At 43.2% G+C, this 22111-nt stretch overlaps 1 protein-coding gene across 2 annotated transcripts in view; it reads left to right on the forward strand.

Moving 5' to 3' along the window:
* Positions 1–22111, forward strand: part of RIN2 (Ras and Rab interactor 2) — a 173728-nt gene that overhangs the window by 96013 nt on the left and 55604 nt on the right. For both annotated transcript variants that reach the window (XM_040429688.1, XM_040429689.1), the window contains exon 4: positions 15562–15748. In XM_040429688.1, the coding sequence (XP_040285622.1) occupies positions 15562–15748 (187 nt within the window). The remainder of the gene's footprint in view (positions 1–15561; positions 15749–22111) is intronic.

Below are 22111 nucleotides of genomic sequence, written 5' to 3' on the forward strand. Positions count from 1 at the left end.
ATGTCATTCCGTATGTCATCCGTTTTATACGGAATCCGTTCCTGGAAATTACATTTTAATTATTTTATTTTTTTTAAGAAATCCAAACAACTTTATTTGCTTATTGAAATTTATACATGTTTCCGTTTTTTGCGGATCCGCAAAAAACGGATGACATACGGAAACATTTTCAGGAACAACGGATCCGCAAAAAACGGACAGAAAATCGGATTATAGAAAAATACTGACGTCTGAATGTAGCCTAAAAATCATCTTCTGAGCGGAAACATAACGAACCCCATTATAGTCTATGGGGTCCTTAACTGACGCCAAACTGAGTCAAACGGAGCCTAAGGACCCCATAGACTATAATGGGGTTCGTTATGTTTCCGCTCAGAAGATGATTTTTAAGCGGAGACAAAAGTCCTGCATGCACAACTTTTGTCTCCGCTTAAAAATCATCTTCTGAGCGGAAACATAACGGACCCCATTATAGTCTATGGGGTCCTTAGGCTCCGTTTGACTCAGTTTGGCGTCAGTTATGTGCCTTTTCCGTCCTTTCCGTTCTCCTGCTCCTAGATGGAGCAGGAGAACGGAAAGCCAGAACGGTGATGTGAACGAAGCCTTCGTCAGTGGGGCAAGTTGGCATGCATGGAAACCATGCCAAGAACATGTCCCTTCTTGACACAGTTTGACAATCCATGAAGGAATCATCCATGGCTGAATGGAGCAATGCAATATACAGTGCACGTTGGTGTGTCCCCTTATTCATGAGATTCTGACTGTCGCCAACCCCCCCCCCCCCCCCCCCAACTGATTTACATATTTTCCTATAGAAATAGGTGGGGGGGGGGGGCAGGAGCTCATGAGTATTAGAAATCCTTAGTGATTGCTCTGTATTGCATTGGAGCTGCTCAGTACAGATTTTGGAACAACCACTGGGTCAAGTAATTGACCCAGCGTTTTACTAAGGGTTTTTGCTGCCTTCAGATGGGACACCATAAAAGTGGTGACAGAAATATTTCACATAACTAGATAGAAATCTTCAGTATACCATACCAGTGAATTGTGTGCAGAAATCCAGACAATACTAATCTTCTCCCCAGTCTTCTAGGTTTTCATATTCAGTGCAAGTAATTGAGCCGTATGGCTACTATTACAGTCGGCACACCGGTTGTAAGAAATTATTACTATGAATATTTGGTAGAAGTTCTGGGATGATGTGGCAAAGAAATAACCGACCAACAAATTGTATTTTATGACAAATATTTATATAATGAGAAAATCACTTGTTACAAAAGGCCACCACCTTAAATACACACAGAAATAAGCACACTACTACAATACAGTGAGGAGAAGAAGAAGAAACTAATACGCCCCTAATCAAAAGAGCCACAGCGAATAACACAATACAATTGTCTGCGGCCTTTGACCTTCAAGGAACAAAGATAGATATATATATATATATATATATATATATAGTATATCTCTCCTTTCTGGATTTGGTAGCACTTTCCCCCTTCTGACTTTGTTGGAGCAGAGTGGTGTTGTGCAAAAGGCCTTGGTCTTGGAACTTCTAGGTGATGGACTCCCTGGTGTCCTCTTGGTTGTTTCCCTCTAGTACCTTCAGTCTCTTCTTCCTCTTCTCCTCCTTGCTGTCCCCTTCCTTGCCTCTGACTATTTATATGTTTAAGAGTTAGTTCTAAAAACCTACTATGATATACCTTAGCAGGTCATGATTGGTTGTTTGTTAGCTTTCTAGCACTTTCCAGGTAATTCCTGGCATGACTGATGGAAGAAACTAGAAGTTAAAGCTTCTAGCAGTTTCCACCGCTCTCCTGAATGTGTACGACTTTATTAACTAAGAGACAATTGGTTTTGTTGCCTTTGATATGTTAATTGTGTTTGACCAGTTGGACCGTATCTTGATATCACTAACTAGCCCTAACTGGTTTGGAGAGGAATGTATCTTTAAAACTAAAGGTCAAAAGCTGAGACATTACAATAGATGTGAATATATACAAAGTTAAATAAAATAACACAAATACAAAATAATTAAAAATCTTACACGGTGCTGAATATGGGAGCCAAAGAAACAATTACTCCGGCAGATTTCTACAGCTGCATTGTCTGAATCTGCTGAATTTGATTATATAGTATATTGATGGTCTGTACCTGACACAGTCATGCATACGTGGACACCCCATTGATTTCAGTGGCAAACCATCTAATGATTTAATAGATTTTGATCCCTCGCCAAGATGATCTGGTTCAAAAAGCCTAAGAGGTGCCCACTTCAAGGGGTATTCTCTCATCTTAGACATTTATGGCATGTCCATAAGAAATGCAGGTTCTTCCTCATGACACCCTTAACTGTCTGGTGCCAAAACTGCTGTGTATGGGGAGGTGGCCACACATACGTGGCTCTTTCCATTCTCTTCTATAGATGTTCCAACTACAGACAAACATGTTTCCTAACAGTGAATGGAAAGTGGTGCACATGCCCGTCCAGCTCTCCACTGACAGTGGCCCGACACCAGGCTCGACAGGGAACCACCTTTCTGGACAAGGTGCGGGTCCCAGAGGGACCTATCCTTATATTATATACATATCCTCTGGATATGTCATACATTTGAAAGATGAGAATACCCATTTAACTCACTAATGGCATGGGTACCTTGAATATAGAATTGAAAAATATCAGTGCGAAAGCAACCAGAACCATAAATCTGGCATTCTCACCACAGATATATTATCACATAATAATGCACCCCTATGTTACATTTCAGTAAATGCTGTGTTCCTACATTTGGCTACTTCTTTCCATTGTTATATCACAGAACAGCGGGAGAGTTGAGACAGGAAAGGTGGGGGAGGGCATTGGATGTTAATTAAGTATGGTTTGACTTTCATTGCCGTAACAATGGAGATATTTTTGCCAAGTGGCAGTGATCAGATCTTGGCCCTCAGGAGTAAAAGTACAGATGAGAGAAAGAGCATTTCCCTCTAAAATGTGAAACGGTATTGAAAATATAGATTCCTGGATTCTGTCCTTGAGGGACTGCTAATTTAGGGTCATTTTAACGGCTTTTGATATTGATGGCCTATCACAGATTGATGGGTGGTATGACAGCCGGCACAACTGCTGATCAGCTGAAGAGGGCACAGTTTCTGCTCTGGTTGTTTGACTGGTTTATTTGAAAAAATCATTTTCTTTGGAATTTAATTAAAAATGTTCAAGCATTTGTCTTCTGCAGCCTGCATGTGTTCACATACATTGCAGGCTGCTCAGTCCTTTTCAGAGAGAAATCCATCAGACAAGCTTGGATGGCTTGGTCTGTAGCATCCCTCCCTCCTGATCTGTTATAGCTGACATCTTTCTGATATAAGTTTATTTTATTCTGTTGTAATCTTAAAAGAACGGTCCGGAGAACAGAGATGCTAGAGCAGGGGTCAGCAATCTCCGGCACTCCTCCGGTACAATTGTTTGGCTGTTCTCCCACAGAAGTAAAAGGACCATGCTGGGGGGTTGTAGTTTCACAACAGCTAGAATGCTGAAGGTTGCTGATCCCTGTGCTACAGAGTGAGCTATCAGAGAGCTTGCCTGATGGATTTCACTCTTAATAAAACTGAGCAGCCTGCAATGTATGCGAACACATGCAGGCTGCAGAGGACAAATGGTTGATTTTTGTCATAGTAGATTCAATAAAAAAATGATACCAAGATATAAAGTCTTTAAATGTTAGCAGGGGAGCATGAAAGTGTAGTAAGATTGGAAGAAAACGTATAAATACAGAGCCTTCTGGCTTACGAATATTACTATATATGAAGTAATTAATAAAAAGAGGAAGGGAAACAAGATGATGTAACTCCGCATAGCAGTACAAACGTGTCAAGTTGGGTGACAACCCTTTAGGGAATTTTGGTGGCTGCCACTGTCATTGTCACTATTAGTATTCCAGCATCTGGTAGACCGTGTAGATGTTTAGAGCACATAGTTGTGTAGAATATTTTTACCTCATCCCAGAGAATAAACCATGGACTGATATTTCATGAAAATAGAAAAAGATTGTAACTGATCAGAAAGTGAAATCACATATAATACATAGAGCTTTTACTGGAACACAGACACTTTCCAGCTTGATCAGGGAGGCTTGTCCCACCTTCCGTTGGCTGCTGTTTATGTCCCCTTCCTTTGTGTAGATTTTGACGTAATAGTGGAAAACATGCAGTTATTGATTTGCTACCACATTAGTGAGTAAAGTGCAGTATACATGGTAATACATAGGTATGTGCATAATGAGAATAGCAGGATTGTGAACATACACAGGACACATGCAGTTTACGGTAGGGTTTGTAACTCGATCTGATTTTAGACATAGTGGAAATGACACAGAACCTTATATGTACCACATGTACAGTACAGACCAAAAGTTTGGACACACCTTCTCATTCAAAGAGTTTTCTTTATTTTCATGACTATGAAGGCATCAAAACTATGACTTAACACATGTGGAATTATATACATAACAAACAAGTGTGAAACAACTGAAAATATGTTATATTCTAGGTTCTTCAAAGTAGCCACCTTTTGCTTTGATTACTGCTTTGCACACTCTTGGCATTCTTTTGATGAGCTTCAAGAGGTAGTCCCCTGAAATGGTCTTCCAACAGTCTTGAAGGAGTTCCCAGAGATGCTTAGCACTTGTTGGCCCTTTTGCCTTCACTCTGCGGTCCAGCTCACCCCAAACCATCTCGATTGGGTTCAGGTCCGGTGACTGTGGAGGCCAGGTCATCTGGTGCAGCACCCCATCACTCTCCTTCATGGTCAAATAGCCCTTGCTTTCAAAGTTTTCCCAATTTTTAGGCTGACTGACTGACCTTCATTTCTTAAAGTAATGATGGCCACTCGTTTTTCTTTACTTAGCTGCTTTTTTCTTGCCATAATACAAATTCTAACAGTCTATTCAGTAGGACTCTCAGCTGTGTATCCACCTGACTTCTCCTCAACGCAACTGATGGTCCCAACCCCATTTATAGGGCAAGAAATCCCACTTATTAAACCTGACAGGGCACACCTGTGAAGTGAAAACCATTTCAGGGGACTACCTCTTGAAGCTCATCAAGAGAATGCCAAGAGTGTGCAAAGCAGTAATCTAAGCAAAAGGTGGCTACTTTGAAGAACCTAGAATATGACATATTTTCAGTTGTTTCACACTTGTTTGTTATGTATATAATTCCACATGTGTTCATTCATAGTTTTGATGCCTTCAGTGTGAATCTACAATTTCCATAGTCATGAAAATAAAGAAAACTCGTTGAATGAGAAGGTGTCTTTTGGTCTGTACTGTATATGCCTTTAATGGGTACAACTTGGTATCTGTATAATTTAAAACAGTATTTACAACAGGTTATGCCATAAATGTCTGATAGGTGTAGGTCCAGGCTCGGGGGCCTGCTTACCCTGTGGCGTCCGACCAGGGAAGGAGCAGTGGCTGCGCATGTGCAGCTCTCTCCATTCACTTCAGTAGCATTTCCAGTGCATATCTTCTCTAGTATTCCATCATTTCTGATGGAACAGGGTTTTCCCACCGTAGACTTTAAGGGTATGTGCAAACAGATTTTAAAATCCGCACTGCAGGTCAATTTCCACACGGAAAATTTGCACACCGTGTACATGTGATTTTGAGACTCTCACTATTTAGCTGTTACTGTAGTATGGCACAGATTTTTTGGCAGGAAGATCCTGTGTAACATGGACAGTGTGCATGTACGCTTACGGTGTAGCTGCAGCCCTTCTGTCACATAAGCCAGCCTCCACTTCTAGGCCTAGACTGAACTGAGAGGTTAAAGTCCTATGGAGGCGAGCACGTGTAACAACCAACTACTAGGAAATGAAGGTGAAGAGCCACTAAATACCTTGTTACACACGGCTCCGGGGGGTTCTTTTGTTAATATCTGCAGAGCATCACATAGGCTGTACGAGCTAGATGTGCTACCAGCATTACTGCGTCAGGACCGGGACACAAGTGTTCACACTCCTGGTGCAACAGTGTACGTTGGTGGTCCTGTGAGGCTGAAGTCACATGAGTTCCGTGCACCTAAATTCAGTCCACCGCTCAGAAGTCTGGTCTTTTTGCCACTAACTGAGGAGACTGCGAGGAAGTCTTACTATTGCAGTCTAGAGTCTTAAACTGTGCCAGATTTATCACAGTGGTTGATGCTGATAAATCTGTCTAGTCTACGTTTACGCCACCTATAAGTTGACTTAGTTTTACTCCAAAAATGTGCCAACATTTTTGGTTCACAAAGGGTCATTAAATTCATGTCTCCTTTCATTCTGCTAAGCCCTCCTCCTTGTCATATGAAGAGTAAAAAGATAAGAAAAGTGACTAAGGCTACTTTCACACTAGCGTTCAGAGAGGATCCGTCAGGTGTCTGCACAGACGGATCCGCTCCTATAATGCAGACTGATCCGTTCAGAACGGATCCGTCTGCATTATAGTTTAGAAAAAATTCTAAGTCTGAAAGTTGTTCAGACGGATCCGTCCAGACTTTACATTGAAAGTCAATGGGGGACGGATCCGTTTGAAAATTGAGCCATATTGTGTCAACTTCAAATGGATCCATCCCCATTGACTTACATTGTAAGTCTGGACGGATCCGTTTGCCTCCGCACGGCCAGGCGGACACCCGAACGCTGCTTGCAGCGTTCGGGTGTCCGCCTGCTGAGCGGTGCGGAGGCCAAGCGAAGCCAGACTGAGGCATTCTGAGCGGATCCGCATCCACTCAGAATGCATTGGGGCAGTACGGATGCGTTCAGGGCCGCTTGTGAGAGCCTTCAAACTGAGCTCACAAGCGGAGCCCCGAACGCTAGTGTGAAAGTAGCCTAATACACTTGATAAATGTGGCAGAAAGCATGCACGGCAATTTTTTGGCACAAATTGGATTTTCCACAGTAACTCTTCCCCAGTGTGTTCAGTTCCTGGTGCAGCTGGACGCCCTCTAGTAGGTTAGGTCAGGTTAGAATCCAAAATGTGCCCTCCACTGGCTTACGCCCTTGATTTTGGTGCAGCCCTGTTGCAGCTCCCCTTGTGAGTAGTTGTTATTCCGGCTTACGTTTTGTGACGTTCGTGGTCCTTCATACTCTCCATATTTGAGAACAGTGTCGGACTGGCCCATCAGAGTACCAGAGGATCCTCTGGTGGGCCCAGGCTCTGATACCATAGTGGGCTCCAAAGGTCCAGAGAAAAAACAACATTTGGAGCTGCCTTTAGAAACAATCTAGGAGATTAATCAAATTGTTGTAAAGAAGAATTGGCTTAGTTGTCCATAGCAACCAATCAGATTCCACCTTTAATTTTCCAATGGGGCTGTGAAAAATGAAAGGAGGAATCTGATTGGTTGTTATGGGCAAGTAATCCAGTTCTACTTTACACCAGTTTGATATTTCTATTCTATTTCTATAGTCTATTTATTTGAATCAAAACCTATTAGACTTTATTGGTGATATGGAGGTTGGGCCCCATGAATAATTTTCTCTGCTGGGCCCAAGGAACCCAAGGCTGACCCTGGTTGAGAAATTATTATATATTTATTATCTATAAACTGCTGCTTCTGCGCTCCTTCTACTTCAAGAAGAATCTATTTCTTAGCACCAACTTTTACTGCCTTCAAGCTGGCATACAGTCGTCGTTACCATGCCTAAAAACAGGTTTCGTTTTGATGCTGTCGGTCCAGCTGGCTACGACATGAGAGCGGTACTTTCAGTTCTAATGTGTTTACCAGACCCTCCCTAATGTTCTAATTCTTTCCCCAGGAGTTGTGTCGCCAAAGCTGCATATTTCTAATTGTCGGCAGCGATGAGAAGTCATACAGGATGTGCCGGCCTGTGGGATACAGGAAGCGTCCTAAACACTCACAATAATGACGCTCCATGTCACAGAACCCAGTGTACAGGACAGTCCTTATATACAAGTCCACCGGTGTAGGTGACTGTGTGATGAACAGTGTGTGTCTTACGTCAGTACATTTTCTCAATTTACACTTCATTTAAGTAGGAGGAAAAGTGGCAGTAAATAAGGATATGCTCTCAACCAACCATTGGAATTTGTTTGGATGATATTTAATGGGGTTTTCCTAAACTCTGGATGAGGAACATACAAACTGGAATATTTCAGAGCCGATATTCCTTCCTTCTTCCGGCACCATGTCTTGGTGTGGCTAATTGCAAGCATGTACATACCGTAAATACCATAGACAGTCAATATAATTCATGTGCGCCCTACAGTGTACCTTTTACGATATGCTGCATTCTACAGATAGGACACAGATCCTTTAAAGGAGTTTTCCAGGAATATAATATTGATGGCCTATCCTCAGGGTAGGTCATCAATATCTGATTGGTTGGAGTACAACTAGCACCTCCACCCAGCAACTGATTGAAGGGGCCACAGCACTCCAGAGAGTGCCATGTCCTCTTCCTAGGCCATCTGAAGTAATATTCATCGGTCACATAACCTAGTTGCAGCTCAGTCCCATTGAAATTATTTGGCTTTTCAAACACTTGATTGGCAGAGGGTGCTGGGAGTCTGTCTCCCACCAATCAGACACTGATGACCTATCTTGAGGACAGGTCATTAGTTTTAAACATTCAGACAACCCCTGAACCTGTTAACTTGATTTTGGCATACAAACTGCCCAGGATATTTTAACACTTCAGTATTTTCGTTGCCAAAGTGCCTCTTGTGCATTATATCATCTATATCAGGACTTCCATAGAGGTGCCTGGGCCCTCTTCTGCTGTGTTCCTCAACTCCAGTCCTCAGGGCCCACCTGCCGGTTATGTTTTCAGGATTTCCTTAGTATTGAGCAGGTGATATACAGTCCCTGACAAAAGTCTTGTCGCTTGTGTACTAAGTGACCTGAAGTGCCGCTAAAATATATTTCTAATCATAATTTTGTTACAAGAAATGGGTAATTTTAATCCCAACAGCTTTTGTAATAATGTTTCAGTGCAAAACGAAACTACAAAAAGTATTCTAATATTCAGTTTGGTAAAGCCCATTGAATCAATTTTTGCCAAGACATAAGTGTTGTCGCCTTGTCATATGAGCGTCACCTGTGACTAATAATGGATCAATTAGGTCTCAGGTGTGTATAAAAAGAACCCCAGTACACTAGACCTTCACATCAACTGCAACTAGACCTCTGCAAACATGCCTAAGATTCACCCGGAGACTAAAGTGTTGATTATCAAGAGGCTGAAGACCAGATCCACTGCTGATGTGGCAGACACCTTCAATGTGTCTCAGCGTCAAGTTCAGAGGCTAAAAAAAAGATTTGAAGAGACTGGAGACGTTTTGGACAAGGCCAGGTCAGGCCAACCCGCAAGACAACTGCTCGAGAGGACCGTTTGTTGGCTCGAAAATCCAAGGCCAGCCCATTTTCCACTGCAGCAGAGCTCCACGAGACCTGGTCACCTGAAGTCCCTGTGTCAACCAGAACAGTTTGTCGGATTCTGTCTCGAAATGGCCTCCATGGTCGAATCAGTACCCATAAGCCAGCACTAAACAAAAGACAATTGAAAAACCGTGTGGCATTTGCCAAGGACCACAGCCTGCTAAAAGGATGGACGCTGGAAAAGTGGCAGAAGGTGGCTTTTTCAGATGAATCTTCTGTTGAATTACACCACAGTCACCGCAAATATTGCAGGAGACCTACTGGAACCCGCATGGAGCCGAGATTTACCCAGAAAACAGTGAAGTTTGGTGGAGGCAAAATCATGGTCTGGTGTTACATCCAGTATCTGGGTGTGCGAGGGATCTGCAGGGTGGAAGGCAACATCAATAGTCTAAAATACCAAGAAATCTTAGCTACCTCTTATATTCCCAACCATAAAAAAGGCCAAATTCTGCAGCAGGATGGTGCTCCATCGCATACTTCCATCTCCACATCAAAGTTCCTTAAGGCGAAGAAGATCAAGATGCTCCAGGATTGGCCAGCCCAGTCACCAGACATGAACATCATTGAGCATATGTGGTGTAGGATAAAAGAGGAAGCATGGAAGACGAAACCAAAGAATATTGATGAACTCTGGGAGGCATGCAAGACTGTTTTCTTTGCTATTCCTGATGACTTCATCAATAAATTGTATGAATCCTTGCCAAACCGCATTGATGCTGTCCTTCAAGCTCATGGAAGTCATACAAGATATTAAATTTGGATCTCACAGCACCACTACTTAATTTGCTGACATATTTTTAGATTTGCAGTAAAGTTGTTCAATTTCTGTATAGGCGACAAAACTTTTGTCTTGCCAAAATTTGACCTTTCTGTCTTGATTAAATGATAACTCTTTTTTCAGTGAAACTAATTTGTTTCAGTGCATTAAACATCATTTGGGAGGGCTTTAGCTTTTCATATGAGCTATTTCTAACACCAATTGATTAATTAAGTCAGTTTAATAGCAGGAGTTTCTACAAAATAGAGAAGGGACAAGACTTTTGTCAGGGACTGTAATGAGTGTCAGTGCATGAGGACTTACCACAGGTATTCATTTTGTGGAATATTCTCAAATCATGACCAGCAGGTGGGCTATTCTGACTTTGTAGAGAGGCTTCTGTCTAAGATGGAGTCTTTGAGGAGATATGGCCCTCCAGATCTGTAAGACCCTCTGTTTATCACCTTTAGACGAGGTCAGATAGCTTCAGCTCCTCTGTAAGGACACGTGGAAGGTATGAAGGTTTATTCAAGCCAAACCCTTGTAAATATCCATTACAGTGGTATAAAAAAACATGATGGCTCTACTAGCTGAGAGACGGAAGAACCAGAATGATGTAACAGGAAGGAGGCGGCAGAGCAGAGGGACAAACTACATACAATGCAATGCAGACTAATACATGACAATGAGGCAACAACAGTATGACCCAGAAGTGGGGCATGACATGGGCCATGAGGACTGGAGTGGAGGAACACTGCTCTACTGCACATCCATGAGAGATGAGTTTTTTTCTGTTGGATTCCATGAAGATAAATTGTGGCCAACCCCATTGGACTCTGCATCTGTGGAGGTGTTCCCCCCCCTTGAAGAATTGTTTCTAGGGGGAAGTATCTTCATACGCATGAGCTCCAGTTGAGCCTGTATGAAAGCACAAATAGAGGCTGTGCAGCTTAAGGCCTAGTTCACATTTCAGTCATTTGGTCAGTGTCTTTTTCATCAATTATTGTGAGCCAAAACCAGGTGTGGGTTAAAAACAGAGAACAGGTGCAGATCTTCCCATTAGTAGGCTCCACTTATGATTTTGCCTCACAATCACTGATGGAAATCACTGACCAAATCACTGAAGTGTGAACAAGGCCATACGGGCTTTCATACAGTCCCCAGGCCAAGTCCTCATTGTGCTGCTTTGGATTAGAGCAGAAGAGCTGACTGTAAGGTCATGGTTTATTCTAAAACATATAAATTACATTCTGTCGATTCCTCTGTATACAAATTGCAATTCCTAAAGGGAACCATCACCTTGACCACACAGTCTTGTCTGCAGTGAGCATGTTATAGGGCAGGAGCACTGAACAGATTACTATCCAAGTTTGCGGAAAAAACTTTTTTTTTTTTCCATTAAAATCCTTGTTCTTTCTATGCTTTGGAGTCCAGCGAGCGATTGACAGCTATCTGTATATGCATGCTCATACAGGGAAGGCTGCCAATCGTTGAGTGAGACTGCCCAGTGGACTCCTAATCAATAATTAATTAATAAAATACAGAGTACACCAGGGATGTCCAACCTGCTGCCCTCCAGCTGTTGCAAACCTACAACTCTCAGCATGCGCTGATAGCTGTAGGCTGTCCGGGCATGATGGAAGTTGTGGGTTTGCAACAGCTGGAGGTCTGCAGCTTGGACATGCCTGAGTTAGACCGAATCTTTTCCCATTATACTATATATCAGATATCGTCAACCTTCTGCACTCCAGCTGCTGTGAAACTGCAACTTCCACCATGCAAACATGCTCGGCTGTTCTCACAACTCCCATAAGCAGTGAATGGGGCATTCTGGGAGTTGTAGTTTCAGAACATCTGGAGTGCCGAAGGTCGCTGATCCCTGCTATATATCCTGCTCACAGATCAGACACCATGCTCCACGGGACAGGTTCCCTTTTGAACATGAAAATTGTGCATAGATTTAAAGATATTGTAACAATACTAAGGATGATTCCAGTGTTATTATTAATTACTAGAGAGTTTTATATTTGTTACAGGATGGTATATCAGCCATCATTTATTTAATTTTTTTCTTACCCGTTGCATATGACCTGTGTGTCCACTAGATGGAGACATAGAGCAAGACAAGTCCGTATCTGTAATACAGTCAGTAGCAGTGCGGCGGAGCATCATGTGCCTGTCTCTGCTACCACTACTTTACATCAAATATGCATTCTTCTCCGACTACGCCCAAGCCAACAGCCATGATAATGGTGTTGCTTGTGCTATTTTAAGGATACACACCCAGACTTCATGGTACTAACTCTTAGGCCTCCTGCACACGAACGTGTGCTGCCCGTTGCCGTATTGCGAACCGGATTTGCGGATCCGCAGTACACGGGCGCCGTTCCGTGGGCATTCCGCATCACGGATGTGGACCCATTCACTTCAATTGGTCCGCAAATCCGGAGATGCGGAATGGTGCGGAACAGAAGCACGGAACGGAACCCTACGAAAGCACTACAGAGTGCTTCCATGGGGTTTCGTCCCGTACTTCCGTTCCGCAAAAAGATAGGACATGTTCTATCTTTTTGCGGAACGGGCGGATCGCGGACCCATTAAAGTAAATGGGTCCGTGATCCGCTGCGGCTGCCTCACGGTCGGTGTTCGTGCATTGCGGTCCGCAGCACGGCCACGGGGCACACACGTTCGTGTGCAGGAGGCCTTATCTGAAGAACACATTAAACTTACAGGGCATGTACATGGCCTGGAGGAAGAACTGATTTAGATCCATAAAAATCCATAGACATTGAATTAATTACAAGAATATGGGGTAATTTACTAAGACCGGCGTTTTAGATGCCGGTTTTAACTCCTATAGCTTGCGGTGGATCTGCCGAAGTTATGAAGAGGTGCAGGCCTCTATATAATTTCGACACATCCAGCGCCGATTCTAAATCTAAGGGGAAAATCCCTATGTCATTACCCCCCAGTATGGTCCTTCCCCAGGTGTCATAAAGGGTTCTCCGAGAATGATTTAAAATGGTCGCCAACATCCTGTCCTAGAATGTGAGCAGGACTGGTTGCCTCCACGTGCTGAGCTGCTTTGGGGGATGAGGGGACGAGGCCTAACTACACATCACACTCTTGCACATACCACATATTGGTGAGTTTTCCTGTCAGGCTGCTCAGCCATGATGGCATATCGTAGGTAGGGTCACATCATTGCCATCTATTGTAGGGCAGTTCAGTGTGTAGTGAGGCTCTGCCCCCTTTTGCAATTGGAGGCAACCATTCTAGGACAGGTTGCTGGCAGCCATTTTAACTCATACCCAGGGGAAAACACTTTAATTTGCAGCAAGAAGCTGTCATCGTATTTGCCTTGCTCCGCATTTATTAGGTGCTTTAGGAATGTTTGACAATAGGCGTCATGGCTTACAATAAAGTGGGTGTGGCTTCTCATGTGCCAGCGGGCGCCAAAATGTTGCCACAAAGTATGCCAACCAATAATGGTTGTAAAGCTAGAAAAAAAAAAAGGTCTATAATGCTATACCAAATATATCATGCAGCAAACGCCACTGTGATAAATTTGGCGCACCTTTACATTGTCTGACTATTAGACAGGATTAGTAATTCTGCCCTTATGTATCCGCTTTGTCCAGAGTGTTTCTATAAAGATGTTAATATTGATGACCTATCCTCGGACTAGATCAGTATCTGATCAGTGCAGGTCTGATACTCGAGACCCCCCCAACCAGCTGGAGAAGGCAGCAGCATTCGCAGTAGGGCCGCTGCCTTCTCACTGCTTTCCCTAGGCCATGTGATGTCACGTTCATTGCTCAGGTGGCCTAGGAGCAACTCCTCCTCATAGAAGTGAATAGGTCTGAGCTGCGATAGCCAAACACAGCTGTTAATGTACGGCCATGTGAGCACGGAGACGGTCGCAGCATGAACAGGAGTGCCAGTGTCTTCTCCAGTAGCTGATTGGCGGGGGTTCCGGGTGTCAGGATAGGTCATCAGTATTAACGGCTCGAAAAAACCCTTTTAATGTTACTATTTGATGGTTTCCACCACCCTGCCCTGAATGCACACGCCGCCTACACCAAACTTATGTCATGGCGATATCTTTAGTGGTCTTTCGAGTCTGTACTGTATGACACTGTGGGGGTAATTTATGAAGAATGACATTTTCTATGTTAGTCTTGATATCCCCATGCACACCTCATCATAAACTAAAGGCTATGGACACCTTCAGGCCAATTTTTATGATTGCATTTTACTCATTTTGGGCTAAAAACATTTATTATTTTTACATGTAGCTGTTTTTGAGATACAGGGGTAAAAATCAGGCTGTTTCAGAGTATCATTTCTCAGTCCCATCAGCTGACAGCTCATGTGAAGCCTTATCTTTGATCTCCTGACCTCAAACACTCATAGCTAATCTCTTATAGAACTGATAAGAATATGAGGTAAGGAGATCCCAGAAATTTCACAGGAGCAGTCAGCTAGTGATACTGTGCAAACAGACTGGTTTTTAACCCTTGTATCTCAAAAACAGCTAAACATTTTTAATAAAAAACCCATTGAAAAAATGATTTTATCCCAAAATGAAGTAACATGCAATAAAAAAAAAAAAAAAATTGCCCCAAAAGTATCCATAGCCTGTAAGCGTCTCCTCTGGCAGTTCGTGCACTTAGAATGCCATAGATTTCAGTCATTATTTACACCAGAAAACTGACGTATAAGATGATAATTCTACTGGGGCCATTGGATCCTGTCCCCACTACACCCACAAGTGGCAAGGGTGGTATAAAAACAGCATTTGTGCAAAAATGTTTGTGCAAATAATGTTTAAAAAAATCAGACCCACGTTTTGCGACTTTATTTTATAACAATATTCTGGCATAGGGGCTTAATAAATATGTTTGGGTTTTTTTCAGATCTGTAATTTCTCCTCTCTCCCACAGATATTAGGTCCAATACCTCTGCTTGCTTACCCTATATCACATTCAGCATATCAGTGATATTACACAGAATAGTATTACAGTATATATCAAGGCTGAACAAAATAATGCAAAGTTAATGTGCCAGTCACTAAAAGCTAGAAGAGCGGAATCCTTCAAGGAACTGCTTGATTCCTAGCGGAGCAGCACATCACTTCACATTACCAGCTGAAATAAAGCATGCCATGTGCTGCCAAAATATTCAACCAGTTAACATCAAGTCCAGATCATCTAGAAAGCACCAAAAGTTGCTCCACTGCCAAATAATATCTCTGTCTGACAGCAGAAAACTCCACCCCGATTAGATTAGAAGGGGTGTAATCGTCATTTTGAGAACCCCAGGGAGACGTCATTAAATATTTCTGTTTCTTTACACAGCATTGAACAAGAGATGGAGAAGAACATATTGGTTGAAAAGAAGGCTTTTCTGCGGGATTCAGGGTATGAAAGTGTGGCCTACAAGCCCAGCATCCTGGATAAACTTCTCCACACTCATCCTGTGTGGCTTCAGCTCGGTTTGAGTGATGACAAGGTCCAAGGCGTCCTCCACGATCAGCCTCCAGGGGTACGTACAGGTTATAATGGACGGACTTACGGCATCGTAATACTAAGGTTCTTATGCTGGATTAGAGTCGGGGAAGGAGCCGCATTGCAAATGGGTTCACATTCCTTTGAGGAACCTCATCCACTGCTGTATTCAAAATAAAATATAATATAGATCAGATATAATAGTGAAGATTGTATGACATACACATGATTGATACGGTATATAGCAAATATCAGGATCATGTCCAATAAAGGCAGGCAAATCGGGGTGTAATCAAATCATAGGGCCCCATACCAGATCTGATGTTCAGTCCCCTTCTGAGATCTCTGCTGAATTGATTACTTCTCCAAGTCAAGAGATGATAGATAGATATGAGATAGTCTAAATTTGCTTATCGAAATGTATCTTTCCTTGAGTCCAAAGGCAGCACAACACAAAGGGTTAATGTCTTGCTCCTCCCGTCTAGGACAGAAGATAAATCATTAGTAAATCAGACTAATTAACCCCCCTATAAAAGGAGTGCACACCCACTAGGTAGAGGTGTTTTTTCCAAGCAATGTCTTTTTAAGGGAGGAATATTTGTGCTGCCTTTGGACTCAAGGAAAGACATTTTGGTAAGCAAATTTAGACTTTTCTTATCGTCCTACAGGCAGCACAACACAAAGGGATCTGAAAAGCGGTATTATACAAGGGGGGGGGGGGGGGTTCGAAATCGCAGCCTTAATAATCACTTGTCTGTCAAAGGCTGAATCGCAAGCCCCAGATACATCCAACTTATATTGTTTTGTAAAGATGCATGGAGAAGACCATGTAGAGGTTCTGCAAAATTGATCCAATGTTTTTTTGTTTTGTTTTTTTTCTTCCCTCCTCTGCCCAAGAGACTAAGTTGAGTGTGCTGTAACTCCACCTGGTAACTGGAGTACTCAGAATTTAGAAGCAGACTTTAATACTATTCCTAATCCAAGCAGTGTAGCTTGCTGGCTTTTATACTACTCTATATAAACAGCTGGTCAGCCGACCTGAAGGACCCTGGTTCTCCAATGACCAGTAGATGAAGCTTGTCTTGTTCAGCTGATTGAGGATTCTGAGAGGAATTTCTTAACTTACATTCATGTCAGATGAGAGCTTTTGTAGTATAGGGTATAGGGCATCAACCTAAAAATAGAGTCTTCTTGATGTACTTTCAGAAAAGTACTCTTGCAAACTCTGACACCTTCTTGGCTGATGCACATGCCACCAGAAATAAAACCTTCCAAGATACCAACCTTACTGGTGCTTCTGTAAGAGGCTGAAATAGAGATTCAACCAGGGTCTTGAGGAGAACAGCCCGATCCCAGGCTGGAATAGGAGGCTTAACCGATTAAATTGAATAAAGAACATAAAAAATAAAAATAAAATCACATGAACTGAGAGGGACATTCAGGGCCCATTCACATGAAAGAATTTTTTTCATTCCGACACGTCCCGAAATTTGCAGATCCCATGCGGACCCATTATGACAGTGGGACTGAGAGACACAGACAGCACACAGTGTGCCGTCCACATCTGCACATCCGTTTCACGGCCCCGAAAGAGATAGAAAATGTCCCACCCTTTTCCATATTGCGGACAAGAATGGGCATTACCATATAGGGCAGGAAGTTCTGAACCGCAAATGCATACGGTGGATCCAGGTCCTATGGATCTGCAACTTGTGGTCCGCAAAATCGGATATGGTTCTAAGAATGGCCCCCAAATCCTAGTGACTAAGCAAAACCTCATGGGGAAGCAATCCCTATGACACCAGGAATCTTAAGCCAAAGAAGCTTTGCTCTCCGCCAGAGACATGAATTAATGTTTCAGAAGGAAACAATCTTTCTGACCATAGGGATAACCTGACAGGCAGAAGAAAGTCTTCCCAGACAGACCGGCCACTGGAATATTACCTTAGGGGGTTACCCCGCTGAGCTGAGACTGCAGGATCTGTAAGACACGGCTGTAATCTAGCTCCCACATAAATGTTACCTGTCTGGCTGGAACCATACTCCTGCCATAGAGAGTGAAAGCTTCTGACCGATGAGAAGTAAACCATTCTGCAATCTCTGCACCATGTCTGCACTGGAGACCTTCAGCAGGGAGGCAATGGTGCACACATCTCCTACATTGTCCACAGTTGGTCCACACATCTCCTACATTGTCCACACATCTCCTACATTGTCCACACATCTCCTACATTGTCCACACATCTCCTACATTGTCCACACATCTCCTACATTGTCCACATACTAACATTTAGGGCTTTATGGGATTCTTTGCAGAGTTCTGTAATTGTAACATAATAATTCGCTCACGCATACATACACGCTACATATGAGCCATTCCAAGACCCAGGATCCTTAGAGCTGCTGTGATTTCATTGCTACAGTAATATCTCACACTGTGCAGAGCCACAAATGTAGCTGAGCTAAAAACGACTTTGATAACACATGACGCAGAATTATTTCATACCATTTTGACAAACTAATAAAATACATTGAGAGAGTTAGTTAACCTCTTGTGCCATTTTTTACCTAACATGTTACCCATCAAGTCTAGCGCAGCTGCTCCTGTATACTTCTACTGCAAAATGGCTCCTGAGATGGAGACACTGCTGCTAACCTGAAGGCAATAACAGTGCTTGTAACAGCCAAACCGGCACTTCTCACAGGGACACACCCTGAACCATACATTGATAGTTAGCAGGGAACACCCGATGCATATGAGAAACTCACCAGGAACCTCCAAGATAAATCTCAGCTCAATCCTCCCATGGAAAACACTGATAGGGAAAATAAATCCTGGAAACCACTTCCAGATCAGTAATTTTATGCAGTTAAGGTCTCATGCACACGGCCGTGTTCCGAGGCCGAGAGCGTTCCGTGGTAACCCGGCCGGGATTCCTGCTGACAGCAGGAGCGCACGGCGTCATTGGTTGCTATGACGCCGTGCGCTAATGCCGCCGCTGCTGTACAGTGATCACTGTACAGCGATGGCATTAGCGCACGGCGTCATAGCATTCAATGACGCCGTGCGCTCCTGCTGTCAGCAGGAATCCCGGCCGGGTTACCACGGAAAGCTCTCGGCCGGACACATTGAAATGAATGGGTCCGCATCCTATCCGCAAAAAAAAACGGAACGGACACGGAAACAAAATTCGGTCGTGTGCATGAGGCCTAATTCTGGAGCAACCCTCCAGCTCTATAACATGCAAATAACTCTGGAACCCACTTCCAGTTCAGTAATGACCTGCAGTTAACTTTGGAGCACACCACCAGCTCTAGAACATGCATATAACAATGGACTCTCTTCCAGCACCTGATATGATATTCTGGAAACCACTTCCAGCTATATAATATCAGGCTTAGCAACCATACTGACAGGAGGAGGAGGAGGAGGAGCCGCTGTATGTGTGAGCTTCATTGTCCTAGACAGAAGGGAATAAAAACACATCTACCTAGTGGGTGTGCACTCCTTTATAGAGGGGTTAATTAGTCTGATTTACTAATGATTTATCTTCTGTCCTAGACGGGAGAAGCAAGACATTAACCCTTTGTGTTGTGCTGCCTGTAGGACGATAAGGATAGATAGAAAAACTTGGAACAATCTCCCAGCACCAATAGGGATGGGACATCAGGGTGTCACAATAATGTGACCCCGGATACCTCCGAAAACAAGGGAAAGTCACGGATAGACTGAATCAGAGCAATACATAGTATACTTATTCAACTTGTGGACAGACCAACCTGTCATGAGTCCATGTCACCAAGGCCCCAATGGGGGGCAGGGGAGGCACAAAGTCAGAGACAAGGGTGTCCATGATCATGGTTCCCATAAAGGGGGTATCCCAACCGAACAAATATATACTGCATTCTACTGTAAATAGATAGATAGATAGATACAGTTATAGAAACATAGAATGTGTCGGCAGATAAGAACCATTTGGCCCATCCAGTCTGCCCAATATACTAAATTCTATGGATAGCCCCTGGCCCTATCTTATATGAAGGATGGCCTTATGCCTATCCCATGCATGCTTAAACTCCTCCACTGTATTTGCAGCTACCACTTCTGCAGGAAGGCTATTCCATGCATCCACTACTCTCTCAGTAAAGTAATACTTCCTGATATTACTTTTAAACCTTTGCCCCTCTAATTTAAAACTATGTCCTCTTGTAGCAGTTTTTCTTCTTTTAAATATTCTCTCCTCTTTTACCTTGTTGATTCCCTTTATGTATTTAAAAGTTTCTATCATATCCCCTCTGTCTCGTCTTTCTTCCAAGCTATACATGTTAAGGTCCTTTAATCTTTCCTGGTAAGTTTTATCCTGCAATCCATGTACCAGTTTAGTAGCTCTTCTCTGAACTCTCTCCAAAGTATCAATATCCTTCTGGAGATATGGTCTCCAGTACTGCGCACAATACTCCAAGTGAGGTCTCACTAGTGCTCTGTAGAGCGGCATGAGCACCTCCCTCTTTCTACTGGTAATGCCTCTCCCTATACACCCAAGCATTCTGCTAGCATTTCCTGCTGCTCTATGGCATTGTCTGCCTACCTTTAAGTCTTCTGAAATAATGACCCCTAAATCCCTTTCCTCAGATACTGAGGTTAGGACTGTATCACAGATTTTATATTCTGCTCTTGGGTTTTTACGTCCCAGGTGCATTATCTTGCACTTATCAACATTAAATTTTAGTTGCCATATTTTTGACCATTCCTCTAGTTTTCCTAAGTCCTTTTCCATTTGGTGTATCCCTCCAGGAACATCAACCCTGTTACAAATCTTTGTGTCATCAGCAAAAAGACACACCTTACCATCGAGGCCTTCTGCAATTTCGCTGATAAAGATATTAAACAATATGGGTCCCAGAACAGATCCCTGAGGTACCCCACTGGTAACAAGACCTTGGTCTGAATATACTCCATTGACTACAACCTTCTGTTGCCTGTCCCTCAGCCACGGCCTAATCCATTCAACAATATGGGAGTCCAAGCCCAAAGACTGCACTTTATTGATAAGCTTTCTATGTGGGACAGTATCAAAAGCCTTACTAAAGTCTAGATAAGCGATGTCTACTGGACAGAGACATTTTTCTAATTTTTGTTCTGTACATTACCACAATAGATTTTGAACAAGACAATTTAGATGCAGTTGAAGTTCAGAGTTTCAGCCTTGATGATGATGATGATGATGATGTATAGTCTTGTGTACACGCAGTCTTAACCTTAGGGCCTCGATGCGCTTAGCTGGCTGATTCAAGAAGAAGGCATGACACTTTGCCATGGGCCGCAAAGGCCTAGAGAATAAGGCACCTATTCCAGAGACCAATTTCCTAGCCCTTATCAAATGGGGAATCAAGAGAAAGGGAGGGAAGGTAGGGGGATCTCAAGGTTCAAAGGGTTCGGACGAGATATAGAGAATGCAAAGAGAACAAAATTAATAAACGTGAGGAAAAAGTATCTTTAAAATGGAAGGGACATTACCAACCGTGAATTTATAGACTAAAATTTAGGAAAACCCCCAAATTATATGAACCAAAAATAAGTGTTATATAGGAAGATCAAACGGTTTTCAGTTCACGTCTGAATGAGAGAAGACTGGGAATCATTTTCAGGGCCAGGGGTAGGTGGTTCCAGAATCTGGCCCCTTGAGCCGAAAAGGATCTGCCTCCACGTCTGATCTTGTTAACTTGCGGGATGTTATTCACAGAGTTACTAGACCTCAATGTCCTCAACCTGGTGAATTTACGTCGCAGGTACAGGGGCCCCACACCATGGAATACCCTATGCATGAAGCATCCAATCTTGAACATCACCCATTGTTGGACGGGGAGCCAGTGCAAGGCATTAAGAGAGGGAGTGATATGCTCTCGACGGGCAACACCCGTTAGTAGCCTTGCTGCGGCATTCTGCACAAGTTGAAGTCTATGCAAGTTCTTCTTAGGGAGTCCCATGTACAAGGCATTACAATAGTCCAACCCACTGCTGATCGCTGCTCCGACCAAGGCTTTCCTGAGAGGGGATTCGATGTATATTAAGATCCTCCTCAGAAGTTTCAGCTGGTAGTGACAGGTACTAACCACCTGATTTATCTGAGGAGCCATGGTTAATCTTGAGTCCAAGACCACTCCCAAGTCCCTGACCTGGATGGCTGTCTCAGGGACCGGTCCAAAAGACAATGGCCATTGGGGTGCTGAGGGTGTAATTTTCTGGTCACTGAATGTAATACATTCAGTTTTGGTGCCATTAAGCTTTAGATAATTGGCACTCATCCAGTGATCGATCTCCAAGAGACATCCGGCCAGATCGACTTGATCAACTCTTCCTTTGCTAATCCTAAAGTACAGTTGTGTATCATCCGCATAA

The sequence above is a fragment of the Bufo bufo genome, chromosome 4, assembly GCF_905171765.1.
Source record: "Bufo bufo chromosome 4, aBufBuf1.1, whole genome shotgun sequence".
Lineage (NCBI taxonomy): Eukaryota > Metazoa > Chordata > Amphibia > Anura > Bufonidae > Bufo > Bufo bufo.